The sequence below is a fragment of the Mirounga leonina genome, unplaced genomic scaffold, assembly GCF_011800145.1.
Source record: "Mirounga leonina isolate KUSES-001 unplaced genomic scaffold, KU_Mleo_1.0 Mir_173, whole genome shotgun sequence".
NCBI classification, from domain to species: Eukaryota; Metazoa; Chordata; class Mammalia; order Carnivora; family Phocidae; genus Mirounga; species Mirounga leonina.
In genome coordinates this window covers 51,370,649-51,392,503 of record NW_023270447.1, presented here as the reverse complement: position 1 = coordinate 51,392,503, position 21,855 = coordinate 51,370,649, and the positions used below count along the sequence as shown (strand labels likewise).

At 41.9% G+C, this 21,855-nt stretch overlaps 1 protein-coding gene across 7 annotated transcripts; it reads left to right on the top strand.

Moving 5' to 3' along the window:
• The first annotated feature begins 48 nt into the window (after nucleotides 1–48).
• On the top strand, nucleotides 49–21,580 carry LRRC42 (leucine rich repeat containing 42). Of its 7 annotated transcripts, XM_035018494.1 has the most exons (10): nucleotides 49–231; nucleotides 1,605–1,725; nucleotides 5,491–5,977; nucleotides 12,544–12,675; nucleotides 13,868–13,986; nucleotides 15,228–15,316; nucleotides 15,486–15,599; nucleotides 19,365–19,449; nucleotides 20,788–20,883; nucleotides 21,080–21,558. In XM_035018494.1, exons 3-10 carry the CDS (start codon nucleotides 5,505–5,507, stop codon nucleotides 21,352–21,354), a joined length of 1,383 nt encoding a protein of 460 aa, XP_034874385.1. In that variant the 5' UTR covers nucleotides 49–231; nucleotides 1,605–1,725; nucleotides 5,491–5,504; the 3' UTR covers nucleotides 21,355–21,558. The 7 variants fall into 7 exon arrangements, with proteins under 7 accessions (XP_034874385.1, XP_034874384.1, XP_034874382.1 ...); XM_035018493.1 differs by lacking the exon at nucleotides 1,605–1,725; XM_035018491.1 differs by lacking the exons at nucleotides 49–231; nucleotides 1,605–1,725 and adding an exon at nucleotides 640–1,237 and having other exon boundaries at nucleotides 19,377–19,449.
• The last annotated feature ends 275 nt before the right edge of the window (nucleotides 21,581–21,855 follow it).

Sequence of the window (21,855 nt, the reverse complement as noted above, 5' to 3'; positions counted from 1 at the left end):
GCATCTCCCCAGCCCAGCCTTTCCCCCGCCCCCCCTCCCCGCCCCTCGCCAGCCCCGCGGTCCCACGGCGCCAGGTCGCCCCCAGCCCCCTCCCTCCTCCCAACCTCTCTCGGTCCCACCCTCCCTAGCTTTGTGCCCGCGGCGCCGAGCCGCTTCCCCCATCAGCCGCGCCGCGGGAGGAGGGAGCCGCCACCGAGAAGCTGCCGCTCGCAGCCCCGGGCAGGGGCACAGGTAGGTGGCGGCCGCGGGCTGGGCCGCTCACGCAGCCCGGGGCTGCGAGTGGGGGCGGGGGCGGGGTGTGAGGGAGGGGCGGAGTGGGGGAGGGGTAGACCGGGAGCGACGGGGTTGGGTGTGGTTTGGGTGAGAGATGTGAGGATGAGGATAAAGGGGTGTGGGAGATGGGTTTAAGGGTGGGGTCGGGGTGCCGCGTAGGGTATTTGGGGGCAAGGTGGGAGAAGGGAGCTGGGTTAGTTTGGGCGGACTTGGGGAGGGGCATGCGTGGGAATTGAGGGAGGGATGGAGAATTGCAGTACTGAGGAAGGGGAAAACGGAGTGGGATTTGAGAAGTGTAAGAAGGAAAGGATCTAGGATTGGAATAGAAGGGGTGGGGTCTTGGGTGTAGGGAAGAAAAGTTGGGGCTGTGGGTTGTGAAGTTGGGCATCGTGAGGAGTGAAGGAAGGGGATTTTGAAGGTTATAGACAGAAGACAAGAAAAGGAATGGGGAGATTAGAGTCCTAGGAGAGGGAATTCCAGAGACTGGGAGGAAGGGAAGAATACTTGGTGAAGGACAGAGGAAGAGTGCCTGGGGGTGGAACCGATGGGGGTGGAACCGTGCAGGGAAGGAAGGAGAGGCAGGTGGAGGTGGGATTGCCTGTTTGGGACCAGGAACCTCATTTCAGAAGGGCCTTGGTAGGATTGGAAGGGCCTGAGGTGTGAGAGGTAGGGACAGGGATGCTGGGACTGGATGAAGGGAGGGGAGTTAGGATTTGGAGTGTAGAGATTGGGTTTTATGTTAAAAATTCTTGAGTTGGCAGGTAGAAGAACGGTGAGAGTGTCAGGATGTAGGAGAAATTGGCATGTTCCTGGAGGGAAGTAGGGAGCTGGGTATGGTGGGGCCTTTGAAGCTTTGGGGGAGGAGAGGGTATGGGTGAGAAGGCAGGTAGGAAAGTGCACTCTGTAGGGAAAAAAATGAGAGGAGTGGAAAATTGAATAATGGTGGTGACACAGAACAACCAAGGTAAGATCGTTAGTTGGTTATTAGTGGTTTGGAACTAGTTTCTGTCCAAGTTTTTGTGTAGAAATTTTCTCAAGAATACTGCATTTTCAAATAAATCAAGGGTGTCTGAAGCCTTGGGATGGAGGCCATGGCTTGACAGATGTTTTCCTGGTATGTGGATGTGGGTAATTTCTGCCCTGGCAGAGGGAGGAAGGGAGGCCTCATTGTAGCTCTGTCCTGGCTCTGTTCCCACCAGCTCTTTCCTCAGATGTCCACTGGTTTTTTTATCTCCTCCCTGCCCCCACCCCCCCAGCTTAAGCCAGTGAATACCAGAAGGATCAAACAGGTGGGTGAGATTAATTTTTAACATCTTTTTTTAATCCTTAAGGCTGACGTCATATTTTTATTCTTGAGAGACAGCATCATGCAGTGGAAAGAGCTTGAGCTTTGGAGTAATACAGCCTTGAGATTGAATTCGGGCTCTGCCACTTAGTAGCTCTGTTCCTTAAGTAAGTTACTTTACTTCTCTGAGCCTTTTTACCTGTTAGATGGCAATCCTGACCTCATAGGATTGTTGAGGGTTACGTGAGATCACTTAATTTTGAGTACCTAGCACAATGCTTAGCAACTGCTGGGTGCTTAATAAATGGTAGCTATCACACCCAGTGTCATCATCATCGTCACCATCATTACTATGATTTATTTTTAGGGGATTGTTAGTTTACCTACTAAAGTTAGGTGCTTTCTTTTTCCCTTCAAATTAGAGAGTCATAGATTCGGTTCACAATTTTAATCCTGTGGCCTCTGTCTCTGGTTCCCTCCCTCCAGTCCACTTGATTGGGATGGTCCTGCTTCTTGCTTGGTAAACTGGCTTCTAGATCTAAAAAGTTGTCATATTTAGTTATCAATTATTTTAGTTTGCCTCTTATTGAAAGAGGCTATAGAGAACTGAGTTCTTTATGTAGTAAGGTTACATTTTATTCATTTGATGAAATGGAATGCTTTGTGGTAACTTTGGATCATTTGTGGTGACTGAATACTAGAACATGCACTGTGTAATATTTTTCTTTGGGGTTGTATGGTTTACAAAACTGCCTCTCTGGAGACAGGCTGGAAGACCATCAGAATGCCCTGTTACTCTGTTGATCTAATATAAAATATAGTTAATGCAGCTCTAAACTGGACATTCTTGCAGATACTAATTATTTTAATTTTCGAGTTTGTAGGGGGTTATTGCCATGGTGTAGAACAGGCCCTGTCGCTTGAGGGCCCATTTATAATAGACCACCGTGTACAACAGCCAGGCATAAGCAAAGCCAAGTATAGAAGCTGTATGTGAAATTCTCTTGCCTTTATGGTTCTTAACCTTGCAAGGTTTAAACATTAATTTAATTCTTAGGTCATTTTATAGTATCTCACAAACTCTCGGGAAGCTTCTTATTGAGAGAATGCAAGATGCACACATTTAGTAGTAGAAATCAAAGGTTACCAGGATTTCCTGAACCAAGGTTATTAGTTCCTCAAGTACCTTCATTGAAGAGCAGAGGAGCCTTGGGGCTTCTGGACAGATAATGTGGATTTTACTCTTCAGGAAATACAGGGTTTTTTTTTTTTCATCATTTAGAAAGACAACTAGCATTTGATTAGGAATTTAGAAGTAAAAAATAGCCAGAACTGTGCCTTTTTTGAAAGTGATCCATACAAAGAGAAGCTGCCAGGATTTGGGGCAGCCTGGGTTAGCGTCCTTACTCTGGTCCCAGGCTGCTTGTGCCATCTGCTGGATGGAATCAGACTTTTCTGATTTTCACCTGAAGTGGTCATTTATCCATTTGTCCATTTGACTCCAAAGTTTGTGGAACACACTGTTGGGGTGAGGGTTAGGAGTAATATGCATGGGCAGACCCTGTTTCATTGCCAGGGAGCTTATGGTGTGCTGATCCATTATAATATGTTCTCCTCATAGAGTTTGCCTTTCTATTATTACAATCAAGTTGTTCCTTTTTAGGGCCATGCCTGGTGACTAATTTCTGATCCATGGGTAGAGTAGGGCTCTGAATGCCCAAATCCAGGGATAAAGACTGAGGGCATCTGCTTTATCTCCTCATCAAGATTAAAGTCTGTGAGGTTGCAGGTGCCAGATGCTGGAAGAAGAGCTTAGAATACGTGAGGCATCTCCTTAGCAGCAGTCCCTGGCAAGAGTGTGGGTTATAAGAGCTGGCACCATGACAGGAATTTTTTGTCTGAGTGTTAGTTTTTTTTCCCCTGGTAGTACCAGCAGCAGTATCCTCCCATCATTTGCTTTGCTTCTACCACCTGCAGAAGGGTCTGGCAAGTGGGGGAGGAGCCTGCAGCTGTTGCCTAGAAGAGGAGCTGGCTCCTAGCAACAGTATCAGCAGGCCCTGCAGCTCAGGGGCCTCTGAGGTCCCTCAGTCTGTCCCCTTGAGGTCTCACCCTTCCTCTCATTCAGTTCAGCATGTATCTGTTGGGGGCTTACTCAGTACTAGGCACTGTGTTGGGCCTGGGAAAAAGAGATGATTCAAGTCAAATAAATGCCTTACCTTCAAAGAGCTCACAGCTCTGGGAACATTAGCAAGTTAACATAGCACACAGTGCTAAGTGCTATATATAGAGAAGAAACTGGTGCTCTGGGAAAACCAGACAGGCATGCACTGGTGCAGGGGTTAGTGAAGATTTCCCAGGAGAGGGATGGTGGTTGAGCTGAGTTTTAATGATGAATAAGGATTAACTAGGTCAGGAAAGCAGAGAAGGATGTTCCAACCAAAGGGAGCAGAATGGGCAAAGACCAGTGGGACAAGAGAACACAGCCAACTTACTTGGGTCGTATGGCATGGCCGAAGAGTAGCGCGTAAGAAGCTGAGCAGGAAAGGCTGAGGCTGTCAGGCTAGGCAGGGCCCTTCTTTCTGATGTGCTTTTACACACATAATTATCCTCAGGAGAAACAGGGATTGTACTGATGCCCACAAACAGGATCACTGTTTGATCTCCAGAGACTCAGCATTTTTGATCACTGACTTGATTGTTTGCTGACATTTATACATGGCATCAGAGCTATATCCCAGCCCTGCACTGATGAGAAGAATCTGGGTTAGTTCACTCTAAAAGTGTGAGTCTTTTAAAGATAATGGCAGAGTCTTTTAAAGATAATGGCAGCGATTTGACATATATAGAATTTTAGTTCTCACTACTCTTTAAATTGTTGTGGAAATGATAATCAAATACTTTCATTTAACATAGCAATTTTTTGTGTAATATGAGATCTCACAGTTTCTCAGGAAAACATATTTTATCCAATTAATGCTTGAGCACAAAATGTCACTCGTAGGATTGCATAAATGCCCACTGTTTTTGGTGTTTTGCCTTACCTCAAAAGTGACCTAATAGATGTTTCCAAGGGGTAGAATCGCTTTTTTTTTTTTTTTAGCTCTTGTGATGGAGGTCTTTCTTTGTAGATCCAAAAAACCCTATTGCTGATGGTCTATGCAAGACTTAGCAAATGAGTAGACTTTAGTTCCACAAATACCCACTCAGGGTCTGTTATATGCCAGAACACCATGTTAGGGAGTCTGCATGAATTAAATGGTCCCTCTCCTCAATGGTCCCTCTCCACAACTTCTCAAACTAGTGGAACACAGGCCCAGAAAATAAATCAGTAGCAAAACACTGAGTCAACAAAGATGTCGAAGGTGCAAAGGTAGCAAGGAAGTTACTAGTTTCTGGTCTTCGTTCTGTGCATAGTTATGTTTTTAAAAACAGAAATAGTAAATTCTGTATGTACTGTTTGTAACTTGCAAATCAATAAAAATTTTATTATTTTAATGGCTGCATAACATTCCATGGTATAGATGTATCATAAATGACTTAATAGCACCCCTGTTGTTGGACATTTAGGTTGTTTCCAGTTGTTCTGCAATTATCAACTGTGCTGCCGTGACTTTCCTTGTAGATGACTCTGTGCGCTTGTTAACTTCCCCAGGGTGAACTTTAGAAATGAGATTTGAGCTGGCTTTTGAAAGATGAGTAGGAGTGCACCCGATACAAAGAAAAGGGGAAAGTAGGAGACAGCATTCCAGATAGAGGCAGTAGAGGCAACCTGCTGTGCCAGAGTTCACAGGCAGCTGGGAAGCTTTGTTTCCCCAAACCAACCAAAGGACCTTCCTGGTAGGCTCATAAAGCTCTGGGCACAGCAAGATGAAGTTACATGTTACAAATGGTATGTTAATTGGGTTTGCTTCCTTTGTGCCTTGCTTTTACAGTTGCAACCAAGGCAATGTCTTACTACCTCAACTCAAAAAACCACCTGGACCCAGGACCCATCTATGTACGAGAAAATGGTCAGCTGCACATGGTCAATCTGGCCTTGGATGGTGTCAGGAGTAGCCTGCAGAAGCCAAGGCCTTTCAGACTATTTCCCAAAGGCTTCTCTGTGGAGCTTTGCATGAACAGGGAAGATGATACTGCACAGAAAGAGAAGACTGATCATTTCATCTTCACATATACCCGGGAGGGGAATCTTCGGTACTCTGCCAAATCTCTCTTCAGCCTCGTCCTGGGCTTTATCTCCGACAATGTTGATCACATTGATTCCCTTATTGGCTTTCCTGAGCAGATTGCTGAAAAGCTATTCTCTGCTGCAGAAGCCAGACAGAAATTCACAGAGCCAGGTGCGGGGCTGAGGGCTTTACAGAAATTCACAGAGGCCTATGGAAGTCTGGTACTTTGCTCCCTGTGTTTGCGAAACAGGTGGGTATTCTGATTAGGATATTGAGTATTTTTGGGGGGTGTATTAATTCTGTCTAGTTCTGGGGCTTAGTGGGCTTGGGGGCTTCCCCCATCAATTAGCACTTCAATTTAAAGCTCCCAAATATAAAGTGGCAAGCCATTTTGAGAAAAATCAGTGTCTTTCTCCCTACCTACTCCCCCCACCAGAAAACACAGCTTTATTTTGAAACCATTTTGCCACTGCTTTGATTGCCACCACTCCTCCATTCAATAAAAAAAGTACTCTTCTACCAACTTTTCTAGTATGAGAAAATAGAAATGACAAGATATGATCTGCCAAATATCTCTTGGTATGCTCTTGGGGATGTGAAGATTAGTAACCAGAGTGCTGGGCCCTGTTCCAATTTTCAGACCTCTAGATATTGAGCATTAGATAAAAAGCAACTTTAAAAGAGTGATTAAAATTTGAAGTATCCTAAAGTTTGGAAATTTTCAAATAAGGTCTGTTCACTTTAAAAATAACCTGCCAGTTATTTTACCAGCAGAAGATGGGTTTATTCAGGAATAAAAGAGAATTGCAATTTGGAACAATCAAGCTATGGCAAAACCACAGGCAAGTCAGGGGGAACAAAGGAGAGGCATACTTTTTTAAGGAGAAAAGAGGGAAGTTGGGAAGGTTGTTACGAACTTAAAGACCGTTGGCTTAAACTAGGAGTTCAAAGTGTGGTGGCTTTTCATTGATGAAGCTATTGCCAGGGGGGATGAGGAAAGTGTTTCTTCCTTTGGCTGGGAATGGTAGAGTAGTATCCACTTGAAAAGTCAAGTCCATGTAAGGTCAAGTTGGGCTCTTCCTGTTGGGTCTAGGGTGTGAGAGCTCCCCCTGCTGAAACCGCACAACTTCCGTTTTAGTGAGGCTTCCCCATGACTCATTTTGACAGGTCCCAACACCAAGGTCTGTTTTCTAACAGAGCAGATGTTTTCTCTTGTGACTTGCCTTTGCTCATATTACTTTTACTGATTTATTTAAAGTTTTTAGGGGCACCTGGGTGGTTTAGTTGGTTGAGCATCCTGGACTCTTGTCCTCAACTCAGATCTTGATCTTGGGGTCATGAGTTCAAGCCCCACTTTGGGATCCACTTAAAAAATAAAATAAATCAAGTTTTTATTCCACCATCATGTAAAATGACTTTTAAAGCATCTACTAATTAAAAGAAAAACAAACAAACTATAGAGGTGCCTGGGTGGCTCAATAGGTTAAGCATCCAGCTCTTGATCTCAGCTCAGGTCTTAATCTCAGGGTTGTGAGATCAAGCCCCATGTTGGGCTCTACTCTGGGCATGGAGCCTACTTAAAAAAAAAAAAAAACCTTTAAAAAACCGTGGAAAATTTAAAAATAGAAACTGCCATGGAAAATAATTCAAACACAAAATTTCTCCAGAGGCAGCTACTGTTGACAATTTCTTTTATACCGTTCCAGAGTTACCTCGTACACATGCATGCACCTGCGGCTCTCCCCTTTGTTACGCAAGTGGCGGCACGCTGCTTACACTGTTACGCACCTGGCTTTATGTATTTTAAAAATCATTGGCCGTTAATACCTGTAGATTTTAAGAATAACTGTGTAGTATGCCATTAGGTGAACTTTTTTTGTGATCAGAAAATGTGCAAGGTAGCTTACTATTAAGATGTACCATCAATATGACCATTAAAACAAGGCTAAAAAAAATAGCATGTAAGAGGAGAAAGTCATATCAGAAAGCATAAGCTAAACTCATATGCTTTAAAAAACAAGAGGGGCACCTGGGTGGCTTAGTCGGTTAAACGTCTGCCTTCGGCTCAGGTCATGATCTTCAGGTCCTAGTATTGGCCGTTGGGCTCCGCGCTTAGTGGGGAGTCTGCTTCTCCCTCTCCTTCTGTCCCTCCCCCCACTCATGCTCTCTCTCTCTTCCTCTCTCTCAAATACAATTAAAAAAAAAAGCCTTTAAAACAAAAAGAAGCAATCTTTATTTAATTGGCTCATAGAATCAACGGTTTCACCCCAGTCCAAACATTGTACTTTAAAAAGACAAGGCATAGGGCACCTGGGTGGCTCAGTCGTTAAGCGTCTGCCTTCGGCTCAGGTCATGATCCCAGGGTCCTGGGATCGAGTCCCACATCGGGCTCCCTGCTCGGCAAGAAGCCTGCTTCTCCCTCTCCCACTCCCCCTGCTTGTGTTCCTGTTCTTGCTGTGTCTCTCTCTGTCAAATAAATAAATAAAATCTTTAAAAAAATAAAAAAAATAAAAAGACAAGGCATAAACACATGCAGATAGGAGCATAGCCATGGACTTAGAAACTGAGCGGGTACCTCTTAAAAGCTCCGTCTCTATGCTGTGGTTAGTCATGGCTGAGCTTGGGGCTGCTTCCAGTAGAAAAAAGAATTACCTTGCCTAAATGAAAAGCCAAGCAATATTTCATTGTAGCACATATATTTAAAATACATTTTACTCCTTCATGTTTTGTTTCAAGTTATTTATGTTCACTGTAGAAAAAATAGAACAATGAAAAGTAGGTTTATGATAGATGCCTTGTTTTAAAATTATAAAGGCAGTATATATTTGGGAAATATATAAAGCTGTAATTTTAAGAAATTCATAATCCCACTATTCATGATAATCATTTTCAAATATATATCTTTAAGGGCGCCTGGGTGGTTCAGTCGTTAAGCATCTGCCTTCGGCTCAGGTCATGATCCCAGGGTCCTCGGATCAAGCCCCACATGAGGCTCCCTGCTCAGCAGGAAGCCTGCTTCTCTCTCTCCCACACTTCCTACTTGTGTTCCCTCTCTCTCTGTCAAATAAATGAAATCTTTTTTATATATATATATGCACACACACACACATCTTTATACATTTGGGAATATACTCCATGTACAACTTGTATTCCGTTTTACCCCCCTCATCTACCGTTCTAGCTTAAGTATTTCTCATGATAGTGAAAATGCTTTTTATTCATTTGTGATATCTATATACCACTCCAGTGGTCAGATTGGAACTGAATAGCACACTTTGATTCACGTTTGACAAGCACATAAATTAGTAGCAATTCTAGAAAGCAGCTTAGCTACATGTATCAAGAGCCTTAAAAATATCCATACCATTTGACCCATTAATTCCATCTATTGGGAATCTATCCTAATTTTTTTTTAATTTATTTATTTGTCAGAGAGAAATCACAAGCAGGCAGAGCAGGCAGAGGGAGAAGCAGGCTTTCCGCTGAGCAAGGAGCCCGTTGTGGGACTCGATCCCAGGACCCTGGGATCAAGACCTAAGCCGAAGGCTGGTGTTTAACCAACTGAGCCACCCAGGTGTCCCTATTCTAATTTTTAATGTAATACTCAGACATGGAACAAATACTTTCATATAAGGGAGCTCATTATAACACTGTAATAGCGAAAACCTGAAAGCTTAATATCCAACAATAGGAGATGAGTTAAGCCAATTATGGTACATTCATATGGTGAAATATTATATAGCTATTAAGATAATATTGAAAGATCATTTAAAATGGTGTGAAATGTTCATATATAACACATTTAAAAGGATTAAAATTGCATACACTATATGATCCAATTTTTTTAAAAAATAAGGAATTTTTATATGTATTACATATATAGAAAGAAGAGAAATATTTCAAAATGTAATCTAGATAATGGGATTGCATGATTTGTTTTAATTTTCTTCATAATTTTTCACATTTTCTTAATTTTTTCTATAAGAAATGTATATTTTATAAAAAAAATAGAAACATTTTTAATGTGATCTTTTGGCTCATATTTTATTGCAACATTTCTAAACTTTGCTGTCTTGTTCAGATACAAGGTTAAGATTTTCAATTGTGGGGGCGCCTGGCTGGCTCAGTCAGAAGAGCATGGGACTCTTGATCTCGGGGTCATGAGTTTGAGCCCCACATTGGGCGTAAAGATTACTTAAAAATAAAATCTTAAAAAAAAAAGAGAGAGAAAGAAAATTTTCAACTGTGATCCCAAACTTCCCTTCTCCTCTTGAATCCCCAGAGGAAAATAGGAAGAGGACAGGAGATTTGGGTTTGCATTTATAATCCAGGGCTGATGCTATAACAGCAAAGGTTTCACCAGCAAGAAAGGGTTCAGATCAAAGGGAAAGAGATTGAGAAAATTATTGAAAATAAGATAATTGGGGAGGTTGGGACACTTACTGTGTTAGGGTAGGTCACAAAGCTGCTTGTCGGAAGGAGAAGCCAGTGTTTTTGCAACTGGGTTCCAGCGCTATAAAAACAATTTCCTTCCGTTGTTGAAAGCCCAGTGATTTTTAATTCAGCTAATGGTACTGGGAGGCAAGTATGTTTTCCTTAAATACCACCCTGTGTAATGAAGTGATTATAATAACTACCATGAAATGAGGTTCTATCAGATGCCTGTACTTTTGAAATATTGTTTATAGTTTTCTTAGTAATCCTTAAAAGAAATAATCATTTGCCCTATTTTCAGCTGGAAAAATTGAGGATCAGAGAGGTTAAGTAACTTCACAGTCACACAAGTGATTAGGGTTGCTACAATCCAAACTTAGTTGTATCTGACACTAAAATTTGTGTTCTTTCTGTTGCTTCTCCATTACACTATTCTGAACTCGTTAAGGGACAAATGGGAAGACCAGTGTTGATCAAGACCCTAGAGCTTTGATCATGTCCTAGATAAGCATCTAGTAGTGTCTATGGCTTTGCATGTTGGTTTCTCAGCCTTGATTTTTGTAATGTTTGTTAATCACATTATACATTGTTATGTTTCGCAGATAACCCTTGTTTCAGAATTACTGAAAATCTTTTGGTTAATTGATCAAAGGATGTGTGTTTTCCTTTCTCTGATTGCCAGTAATCCCCCAAATCCCCATTAACCCACTTCAATTCTGTGATTGGAAGATGGAAAACAGCAGCTTTATTTACAGTGCAATTAAAATGTGTCTGAGGAAATAAGGCTCAATTGTGTACCCAGCTGAGCTCTGTCACCAGGCAGCTTAGAGAGGGTATCAATGCCCCAGGCCATCTGTACCTAGCAGTCAGGCCAGCAGTCAGCTTCAGTACATCTTACTTTGGCGATAGGAAGAAAAGAGATCTAACTTCTGTCTTGCCCTCATATTATTCCATCTTGTTTTTGGTAATTATGACCCTACTGACAAAGAGAGAACTGAACACTTCTAAGTGTAATTCCACAGATCCTAGCATACCATTTTGCTGTAGAAACTTCTAGACACCTGTGAGGAAAGTGGATGAGAAAGGCATGCTCTTGCCACAAGTCAGTTTTCCTGTTCTCTTAGGATCCTCTCTCTATTTCCTGTCACACCTAATCACTTTTCATTTTTTTCTCACTGACATCATCTGAAATAGATGAACAACTAGAAAGCAGGGTGGAGGCCCTAGCCTGGGCTGTGGAATGCCCTTTTGATCTCCTTTTCCTCTCCAGAGGCCTCCCTGATGCTTCCTGATAACAGTTTGGCAAGGTGCTCCAGTGTAATTAAATTGTTTGTGCTCACAGGTTTGTCTTAACCATCTAGACGAGACGGAGTCCTTGTAGTCTGTCATACTGCACGTACTTTCAGAGTAAAGTTAACAGGCACAGTGGAGTGGGCAGCTACTGAACCATGTGTTTGAATAGAAATGAGAAAACGTGATCTGCCAAATAGCTCTTGGTATATTCTTGGGGACGTGCAGAGATTAGAGCCTAGAGTTCCAGGCTCTGTTCCAGTTTTCAAACCAGTAGAGCGTAAGATAAAAGGGAACTTCAAGGGGCGCCTGGGTGGCTCAGTCGGTTAAGCATCTGCCTTTGTCTCAGGTCCTGATCCTGGAGTCCTAGGATCAAGCCCTACATCAGGCTCCCCGCTTAGCGGGAAGTCTGCTTCTCCCTCTCTCTCTTTCTCCCCTCCCCCTGCTCTCTCTCTCACTCACAAATAAATAAAATCTTTTAAAAAAAAAAAAAGAACTTCAAAAGAATGGTTAAATTTTGAGAATCCTAAAGTTTGGAAATTCTCCCATAATGTCCCATCACCAAGGTTTGTCTTCTGACAAAGCAGGTGTTTTCTCTTGTGTCTTGCTTTTGCGTGTATATTTTTATTTAAAAGTTTTTACTCCACCATCATGTAAAAAGACTCAAGGCATTCACTAATTAAAAAATTCAACCTATGCCCACATAGAAATTGGTGAAGTCTGCTTATTACATAGTTCCTTGTCCTGATGGAATGTTGACTATATCACAAAGCCACAAATGATAATTTTTTTTTTTTTTTTAAGAAGAAAGGCTCTTAGGCTGTATTTTTTTTTTTTTTAATATTTTTTTAATTTATTTTTTTCCAACAGAGAGAGAGACAGCGAGAGAGGGAACACAAGCAGGGGGAGTGGGAGAGGGAGAAGCAGGCTTCCCGCGGAGCAGGGAGCCCGATGTGGGGCTCGATCCCAGGACCCTGGGATCATGACCTGAGCCGAAGGCAGACGCTTAACGACTGAGCCACCCAGGCACCCAATGATAATGTTTTAAAAGAAGGAAAAGAAAAGCTATTGATTACTCTCCATGCCCCACAGATATCTGGTGATTTCAGAAAAACTTGAGGAAATTAAGTCTTTCCGGGAGCTGACCTGCCTGGATCTTTCCTGTTGCAAGCTTGGAGATGAGCATGAACTTCTAGAACATCTCACCAATGAGGCCCTTTCTAGGTATTGACCTGCCACCACTTGTAGATGAATTGTTGTGTTTTGTTTTTAAAGGATGATCCGGTGGGATCATCTTGAAGAGTGTTGATTACTTTCCAATCCTGTGTTTATTTGCTAATTTTTTTTATTTCCTAAAACATTTTCAGTCTCCTTTACTGGGCACAAGCAACATAGATTGAACAGTTCTTAGGAAAGTAAGTCAGTTAGTTCATTTTCTAAATAACCTTTATTTCAACATGTAATACATGAAACTACCTGGGGTAAAAATGATTTTGCCCTTAGTTTGTCCAGTCCTAGTTTATTCTAACAAGAAATACTTATATAGTTGTCTATAATCGTTCTTTTCTATTTTAACTATCAATGAACTATAAATTATTTAAAAATAAACTATTAAAGACCACCTAATTCTTTTCAAGAACCATAATTTAAAGAAATCGCCCAGTTTATACCATTCACAAATAGTCTAGCTGATCTCCAGTTGCTCAGTCTGGCCAGCAGACAGGAGGCCAGACAGATTCCTTTGTGGTTTCATAAACAGCCAGAAGCATAACAGCATGACAAACTTGAGTCTGACCAGCTTCCTGGGGCCTGCCTCAGACGGTGACACCTACACTCTACCCCATACAAAGGTATTTTTGTGTGAGGTTTAGTAAAGTTTCAGATGTCTTGTGTGTGGGATCGTGGAGCAGATTAATACACTAATTTCAGGTTAGCTGGATGGATTGGATTATGGGTATACCTAAAAACCTATCTGAAACTCTAGATTTATAAAGCTAGTTAAATTTAGAGGATTGTTTGCTTTGCAAAAAGAATTCTCATAGGAGTTCTTTAGTAGACTTTCCTGACATATTTAGAGTGTTTTTGGTTTTCACATAGGATTTGTCATGAATGCAGCTTTTGTGTTAAGCAAGGTATATTTATCCCCTTAATGAAGTCCCTGTTTACCTCATTTGACCGTATACCCTTAGTGCCCTCTGCCATCTGAGATTAGTACCACATGACACTTTGATCCCTAAGTTAACCCTCAGTCAGTAAATAGCGCCCAAAGGTTTATAACTTTGTTAAATGCATTGGGTGTGAAATAACAGGATGTAGAAGATATTTTGTATTTTTAGATGAAGTTTATGAAAGCCTGTTCTTGTACGTAGGCTTTCTCAAATTCTACGTGATTTACTTATGGACTTTGTTTCCCTAGTGTAACTCAGCTCCACCTGAAAGATAATTGTCTGTCTGATGCCGGCGTGCGGAAAATGACAGCACCAGTTCGAGTGATGAAAAGAGGCCTTGAAAATCTAACATTATTAGACTTGTCTTGTAAGTTTCATTCTAAATTATAGTTCTTAACGTTGGAAGAATGGCTTTAGAAATCCCTAGTTCTTCCCCTTCCCCGTCATTTTAGAGGTGATAAGATTAAGGGCGGCGACTTTCCTAGGTGCCACAGCCAGTTAGTGGCAGAGGAGGAGTAAAGCCAGAGGCACTTGACTCCTGATCACATACCTTTCCTTGTATGCTACCACCTCTTTAGGGTAGGAAAAGCCTTGCCACATTCATCTGGGCCACTCACGGTGTGCAGACAGGGCAGCCTTTCATCATATTCATGGCATACATAAGGGACATTTGGCTCACCTTTACTTTCTTTGAGTTGCTGATACAGAGTGTCTGTCAGCTAAGTCTTTTAATCAATACTTGCCTGATGAAAATCTGGATGAATTCACAGTGTGATAACTTAGGATTAATCAGATGTTGACTTCAGTGCTAGAAAGTTGATAGAGATCATTTACAATTAAACTGAGCACCCACTCAGTATATGGCAGGATGGTATGGTGTCAAAAGAATGAAAGGAACAGGGGTTAAGGTCAGAGGACATTCCTTGGTTTGCTACTTTTTTTAACAGCTGTGTAGCCTTGAGCAAGTTATTTAACCTCCTTGAGCCTCGACTTCTGTAAGATGAAGACAGTAGTCAATGTCCAACCTCCCTCCCAGGAAAGTGTTTTTATTCAGCAAGTATTTTTTGAGCATCTAGAATGTGCCAGGTGCATTTTACTCATGGCTTTGAGGACTCAATGCTAAATGTAGTACTCTCTGATTTGAGAAGGTAATATGTATGAAAGATTTCTGAAAACAGTACAAGTTAGTAAGAGTAGTAATAGTCTCTGTCTAAATACCTTTGAAAATCTTCTTAAAATATTTTTACTTTGGAGGTGGAATAGCCATGGGCGAAGTCCAGTAAACTATTTTAATACATGTTTATGTATGCTGTTTTCATAAGGCCCCAAATTAAACTCTTTGGGATAACTTCCTGGTTTATTTTTCTGCTAATCCCCACCTCCTAGAAAGTTAGAGCTTTATATAAAGATCTTAAGGGTCATCTAGTGTCGCTGTTCCATATTACAGACAGGATGAAGATAAGATTCTTATATTAGTTTTCTCTGAAAAGTTTGCTCACTCAATACTTTATATTTTATCATTGTTTGGCCTTTTTTCTGAGCTTATTGTTGGAGTTTAGCAGTAGCTCTACTGTATACTGTTATACAGCCTATGTTTTTGACATCTAGGTAACCCTGAGATCACAGATGCGGGAATTGGATACCTCTTCTCTTTTAGAAAACTAAACTGCTTAGATATTTCTGGGACAGGGCTAAAGGTAAGACATTTGTTCCCTTCTCTTATTTCTCCAGACTCAAAATTAGATATTTTTTGCTCCTGCTAATTGGTGTTTAGAAAGGACTGGTATTTGTGATGGTGTTTATTTCCTACTGAAAGCAAGCAAGAATTGACTAGATGTGTGTGCATTCTTGTTCTTTCCCTCATAGGACATCAAAGCCGTCAAACACAAGCTCCAGACCCACATAGGCCTTGTCCACTCCAAAGTGCCTTTGAAGGAATTTGATCACAGTAACTGTAAGACAGAGGGCTGGGCTGACCAGGTACTGCAGATTTTTCTCTCTCACAGTGCATTTGGCTTTTTACTTTAAATCACCAACTGCCGTAGTCAACACTTTGAACAAACCTTAATCTTCCGGGTAGTCTGGCTGAATTACCATCTTCACGTCAAATGGAGACCCTGATGGCCCATACCTAACCCAGCTACTTAAGGCGAGGTGTCAGATGCCAGTCCTTAGGTCTCATACTCTGATCACTAGTTTGTGCCTCATCCTTATTCACCCTAGGAGAAAGTGCCATCTTATAAACAACTCAGAAAATAAGCAAATTCTGGCTTGCTATGCAAAAAAGCAGTATGTCCAACTGCAGAAGGACACATTCTTTTAGCAGCGTGTGGATGCTGGAAAGAGAATAAGTCACACTGATAAGGGTCCAAATCTGACTCTTCCCCTTAGTTTGGGCAAATTTCTTACCTCTTAGAGCTTTAGTGAAGAAATGTGTTTTTTGTCCTCTCACTGAGTGAACCCTCCCATTTTCAGCTTCTTGGCTGACTTTCCTTTGATTATCCCTTGTCTTCTTGGTAGTCTTCCTCAACTTAGTATAGACCTAAGTAGGAAGTCAGAAGGTAACCAAGTAGTAGGGCACCAGTAGATGGCAGCTTGTCTGTGGCTGGTGCCTTTCTTCTTCAGACACTTTAATGTTTCTAGAAGACCCACCAAACTGTTTCATTCTGGGTTCCTCCTCGGTTTCACTGTACTGTATGCTGGTGGACCTATCCAAGTGTGTAATTGTAGCATCACCTCCCTATAAGTAATCAAGAAGGGGTGAGTCAGTATTTCAGGAGCACTTTGATGTTTGTCCACAAAATGCATGCTGAAATCGTTATAACAGTTTATAGCGTTGGATGAATCCTACATATATGCAGTGGACTTGGGGCAGGTGTGGGATGGTCATACAAAGGCTTGATGAAGTTTGGTAGCAGGTGACATGGTGGAATGAGCATAGGCTATGGAGTTAAGGAGACATGGGTTTGGGATCCTGGCTGGACAATGCAATAGCTATATGACTTAAGGCAACTTTGAGTTGCTGTTTCTTCATCTATAAAATGCAGAAACCAGGACCTCTCTTACAGAGCTTGGTAAGGATGAAGTAAAATACCTAGCAACCTGGCCTGAAAGTACAGGTGTACCATGGAGATATTGTGGGTCTGGTTCCAGACCACCTCAATGAAGCGAATATTGTAATAAAGCAAATATTGTGGGGCGCCTTGGTGGCTCAGTCCATTAAGTGACCGACCCTTGATTTTGGCTCAGGTCACGATCTCAGGGTCGTGGGATTGAGCCCCACATTGGGCTCTGTGCTCAGTGGGGAGTCAATGCTTGAGATTCTTTCTCTCCCTCTGCCCCTCCCCACCACGCCCTCACTCTCTCTTTCTCTCTCAGATAAATAAATAAATCTTTTAAAAAATACAAATACTGTAATAAAAGCAAGTCAAACTAATTTTTTGGTTTCCCAGTGCATATAAAATTTCTGTGTATACTGTAGTCCGTTAGGTATATAATAACATTATGTCTAAAAAAATAATGTACTCACGTTAATTAAAAATATTTTATTGCTAAAAATGTTAGCCATCATCTGAGCTTTCAGTGAGTTACCACTAATGACCGTAACACATACAATAATAATGAAAAAATCTGAAATGTTATGAGCATTACCAAAATGTGACACAGAGGCATGCAGTGAGCAACTGCTATTGAAAAAATGTTGCCCATAGACTTGCTTTACACAGGGTCGCCACAGACCTTCCATTCATAAAAAAACCACAGTATCTGCTAAGCATAATAAAGCCAAGCTCCGAGGTGTGCCTGTAAGTTGATGGGGCTCCTTCATATGTGCAGCTTCATACCATACACCCTGCGCAGGCCCCTAGAGTGTGGCTGCAGCATTTTCCCCATCTCTTGCTGATCCCCTATTGAAATGTTTCGGGCTGACTGCAGTGTCCTCCTGCCTGCACTCTGCAGGTGACACAGGAGAATGAGGCCAACTACCGGGAGTCCCCTTACTTCCCTATCTCTGTCTCAGAATGTTTCCATTTATTCAACCATCTCCTACTTCCCCCTATCCGAAGGGTCAGGTGTGCCACTTTATTCCGGGGATGAGCACTTGAGTGTTTGTTTTTTGGTTACAGTCTCTGAGATCTCTGGCTCTCTCTGGGATATTTAGCTCATATTGATTTCCCTCCACTGCCCCACCCTTCAGTCTTCAGTCGCACACTTTGTTGGCTGTTTGCTTTCTGTGTATAAACATGACTTACTCTTTTTCTAACAGTTCTTTGTCCCCCCATGCAGCTATGAAGTGGTTTCTAGGATCTTGCCCACCTCCTCACTGCCCACTCAGTTCTTAATCCCTCGTAATCTAGGTCTGGCCTCCATGGCTCTATAGCGGGTGTTTTCTTGAAGGTGGTGTATGATCTCATTCTCCATCTTCCTGGGCTTTTCTGCATTGCTGGTATGAACACGCCTGCCCTACGCTTTCCCCTCCTGGACTTTCTCCTTATTCCCCTCTCACTTCTCCCTCCAGCTCCTGCTGATTCCCCACTTCCTCCTCTCCTCTTCTGTCTTCTCTCTCCTGGTGATCTTCACTGTTCTTAGAGCCTTAACTGTCCCTGCAGGGAAGATTTTACCTTCTCTGACACATCAGACCCATTCCTAAGTACTGTCCATAAATCTGTACCGGGCGCCAAGATTCAGTGTGGCCAGAACCAAGCTTATTTTCTTCTTCCCTCTCCCCAAGCAGTTCTTCCTATTGACATTCTTATTTCTGTTAGTGGAAGGACTGTTTTCCGTATTGCCCATTGAGTCACCAGGTTTGGTTTATGCTGGCATTCTCTTAGATCTGACCCGTTCCCATAGTCACGGAGGTATCATAGGAGGGGTGACACCTGGTATTTACTGGCTGCTTTCTGTGTGCCAGACACTGCTAACCCCCTCATTTAATTCTCACAGCAGCCTGGGGAGGCTGGGTACTATTATTACTACTGTTTTACATACGAAAATATTGAGCCTAAAAAATTAAATCACTTGCCAAGGATACCCTGGCTAGTAGGTGGTGGCGCTAAGTCTGGTGTATTTTTACATTCTATGTTGTCCTGTCTCTGTGTCCTGAAGTGTTTTCCTTGACCTTCTTTCGATCATTTTATTGTATACTATAATGAGAAATATTAAGTTAAAAGCTCTTATTACTTGTGGTATATGTGAAATATCACTTTCTTTTTTACAGATAGTTTATACTCAGCCAAATTTCCAAAAGAATTTGTAGTAGCTTACAATAAAAATACATTTGTGACAGTTTTAAAAAATGGAAACTGATCATGAAATGTCTTGAGAACATGGAAACGTGGGCATTTTACACACATACAAGAGTTGAATTATATTTGGTATATTTAAGGCCTGAAAGTGAGTCTAAGAATGTGTGAAAAGTATTATGACTAAGGTTTTACATTTTATTATTTAAGGATATATACTTTTTTCTAGCTTGCAATAGAGATGAAAATAGACAGGGAATCAGCTTTATAGATTTTTCCCGAGTCATGTAAATACATATATCCAATGTGTTTGTATTCTGATCAATTCCTGCATTAAAACAGAAAATCCAGGCTTGACTTGGTTACTCTTACCACCACGTGTCATCTGAAGTAAGATTACCATAAGGATTTGTGTTTATGGAAAGAGAGCTAAGGGAATAAGGAAAGCTTGGGGTTAAAAGCTTGAGATTTTGTTCAGATTCAGATCTTTCCAAATACATTTTAGATTGTTCTGCAGTGGGAACGTGTGACTTCAGAAGCTGTGAAGCCACGAGAAACCGGGGAGCCTCGAACAGCAGCTCAGCACTTCTGTGAGAAATTCCCTTTTCTTTGGAATTTTTGCTATTAGGTTATTTGCACCCTTAAAGCAGTCAGCCCATTTTCACCCAGTGGGAAAAGTAATTATGATAGTATTGACTTAAATAGATCATCAAGACTTGTATTCTCTCAACATGTGACAGTGTAAGTTCACACTTGGCTTTGAGCACCAGGAAAATAGTTAAATGTATGTATCTCCCATCTTGTCCCAAAAAAGATTTGTAGTGGCACAAAAGTAGAGTACAGAACATTAAAAAAGGAGTTAAGTCTATCCAAAAGATTTCTGTCTCAGGTGTCCATCCAAAGATGAACGGATAGTGGCGCCTGGCTGGCTCAGTCAGCAGAGCATGCAATTCTTGATCTCGGGGTTGTGAGTTTGAGTCCCAGGTTGGGTGCAGAAATTAGATAAAAATAAAATCTTTAAAAAAATAAAAAGAAAAAATATGGATGGATGAACAACATGTAGTATTTCCATACAATGGAGTATTCAGCCTTAAGAAGGAAGGAAATTTTGGGGTGCCTGGGTAGCTCAGTTGGTTGAGCCTCTGCCTTCAGCTCAGGTCATGATCCCAGGGTCCTGGGATCGAGTCCCGCATCGGGCTCCTTGCTCAGCAGGGAGCCTGCTTCTCCCTCACCCTCTGCCTGCAGCTCCCCCTGCTTGTGCGTGCTCTCTCTCTCTCTGTCAAATAAAATCTTAAAGAAAGAGAAGGAAGTTTTGACATAGTGTTATAACATGGATGAAATTTGAAGAAATTACGCTAAGTGAAATAAGCCAGTCAAAAAGAAACATGTTTTGTGATTCTTCTTGTAAGAGGTTCCTAAAATAGTCAAGTTTATAGAGACAGAAAATAGAGTGGTGGGTGTCAGGGACTGGGGGGAGGGGAAAGGGAGTTACCATTTAACAGGTACAATGTTTCCATTTTGCATGAAGTGAAAGTTCTGGAGAAAGGTGGTAGTGATGTTTGCACAACAGTATGAATGTACTCAGTGCCACAGAGCTATACGCTTAAAAATGATTAAAGTGGTAAATTTATGTATATTTTATATAATCTTTTAAAGGAGGTAAGCAATAAAATCAAAATGAAGGAAAAATAAAGGTAACAAAATAAGAATACAGGGCATACCAAAAACTATAGAATAAAGTGGTATCATTTGCTAGGGTTGTGCCCCAAATGTAGCTCTTGTTTCAAAGACAAAGTCCAGATTTTGAATAACATAGGTAACATTTTCTGAGCTTTTATTATGTGCCAAACATTGTGCTGAGCACTTTATATGTTACCTCATTTATCTTCACATCACACTTCCGAAATCGGTTTTATATCCTTATAAAGATGAGAAAACTGAATCTCAGAGAGTTTCTTGCCCAAGGCCACTTCTCCAGGAAATGGCAGATGTGGGATTTGAATCCAAATCTGTCACACTCCCACGTGAGTACATGCGTTCAGCCCACGCCAGTACATATGCCCCCGTTACTCGGGAGGGCGTCCAGAAGAGAATAAAATGAATCCCAGCCTTTCCCTGTTCGGGACTTTGCCGTCTCCCTGGGATCAGCTTAGGACTCGGGCAGGCATTAACACCCCAGTGTGGTTGACTCATCGCCCCTCCTTTCTGTCACCCTTGCAGATGGCAAGCGGGCTCGAGCCGAAGCCCCCGTGAAGTGTCCCCTGGCAGACACCCACGGGAACTCTTCTGAGAAGCTCCAGTTCTATAAAGAGAAAGCTCCAGACTGCCACGGGCCATTGTTAAAGCGCGAAGCCGTCTCAAGCCAGGAGTCAAAGAAGAGCAAGAAGAGAGCTTTTGAAGAGCCAGAGAAGGAACAGAGCAACTCTTCGCAGTCTTCAAAGCAGAAATATGTGTGTCTTGCTGTGGAAGACTGGGACTTGTTAAATTCCTACTGATTGGTAGATAGGAGTTGACCTCTTTCCCCCTGACTCTCATGTATGAGCAAAGGGGGCTGATGGTGTTTTCCTTTTTGTTTGACTTTACCTATGGCATTAGCATAGCAAGCGGATATTTCTACTTTTGTGGTGGGGGAGGGGAATGCTATGGAAGTATGTAATAATTTCTAATGTATATTTTCAATACATAGTAATTTTTTCAAATAAACGTTTTTGCTGTCCTTAAGTTCTGCTTGTGAAATGTAGAATGGAGCCACAGGAAATAACACTTTGGTTTGGGGTAGAAAGCCATGTGAATTAACAAGGCAGCTTAGCATGATTTGTTACTACAAGGTGGCCCAGCCAAGAAGGGGTGTGTGTGTGTGTGTGTGTGTGTGCATATGGCTACCATTATTGACTCTCTCCAGTGTGCCACACCCTGTCCATACAACAACAATGGAAGATAGGTATTAGCCCCACTTTAGAGTAAGAAAACTCAGCCTCAAGGGGCACCTGGGTGGC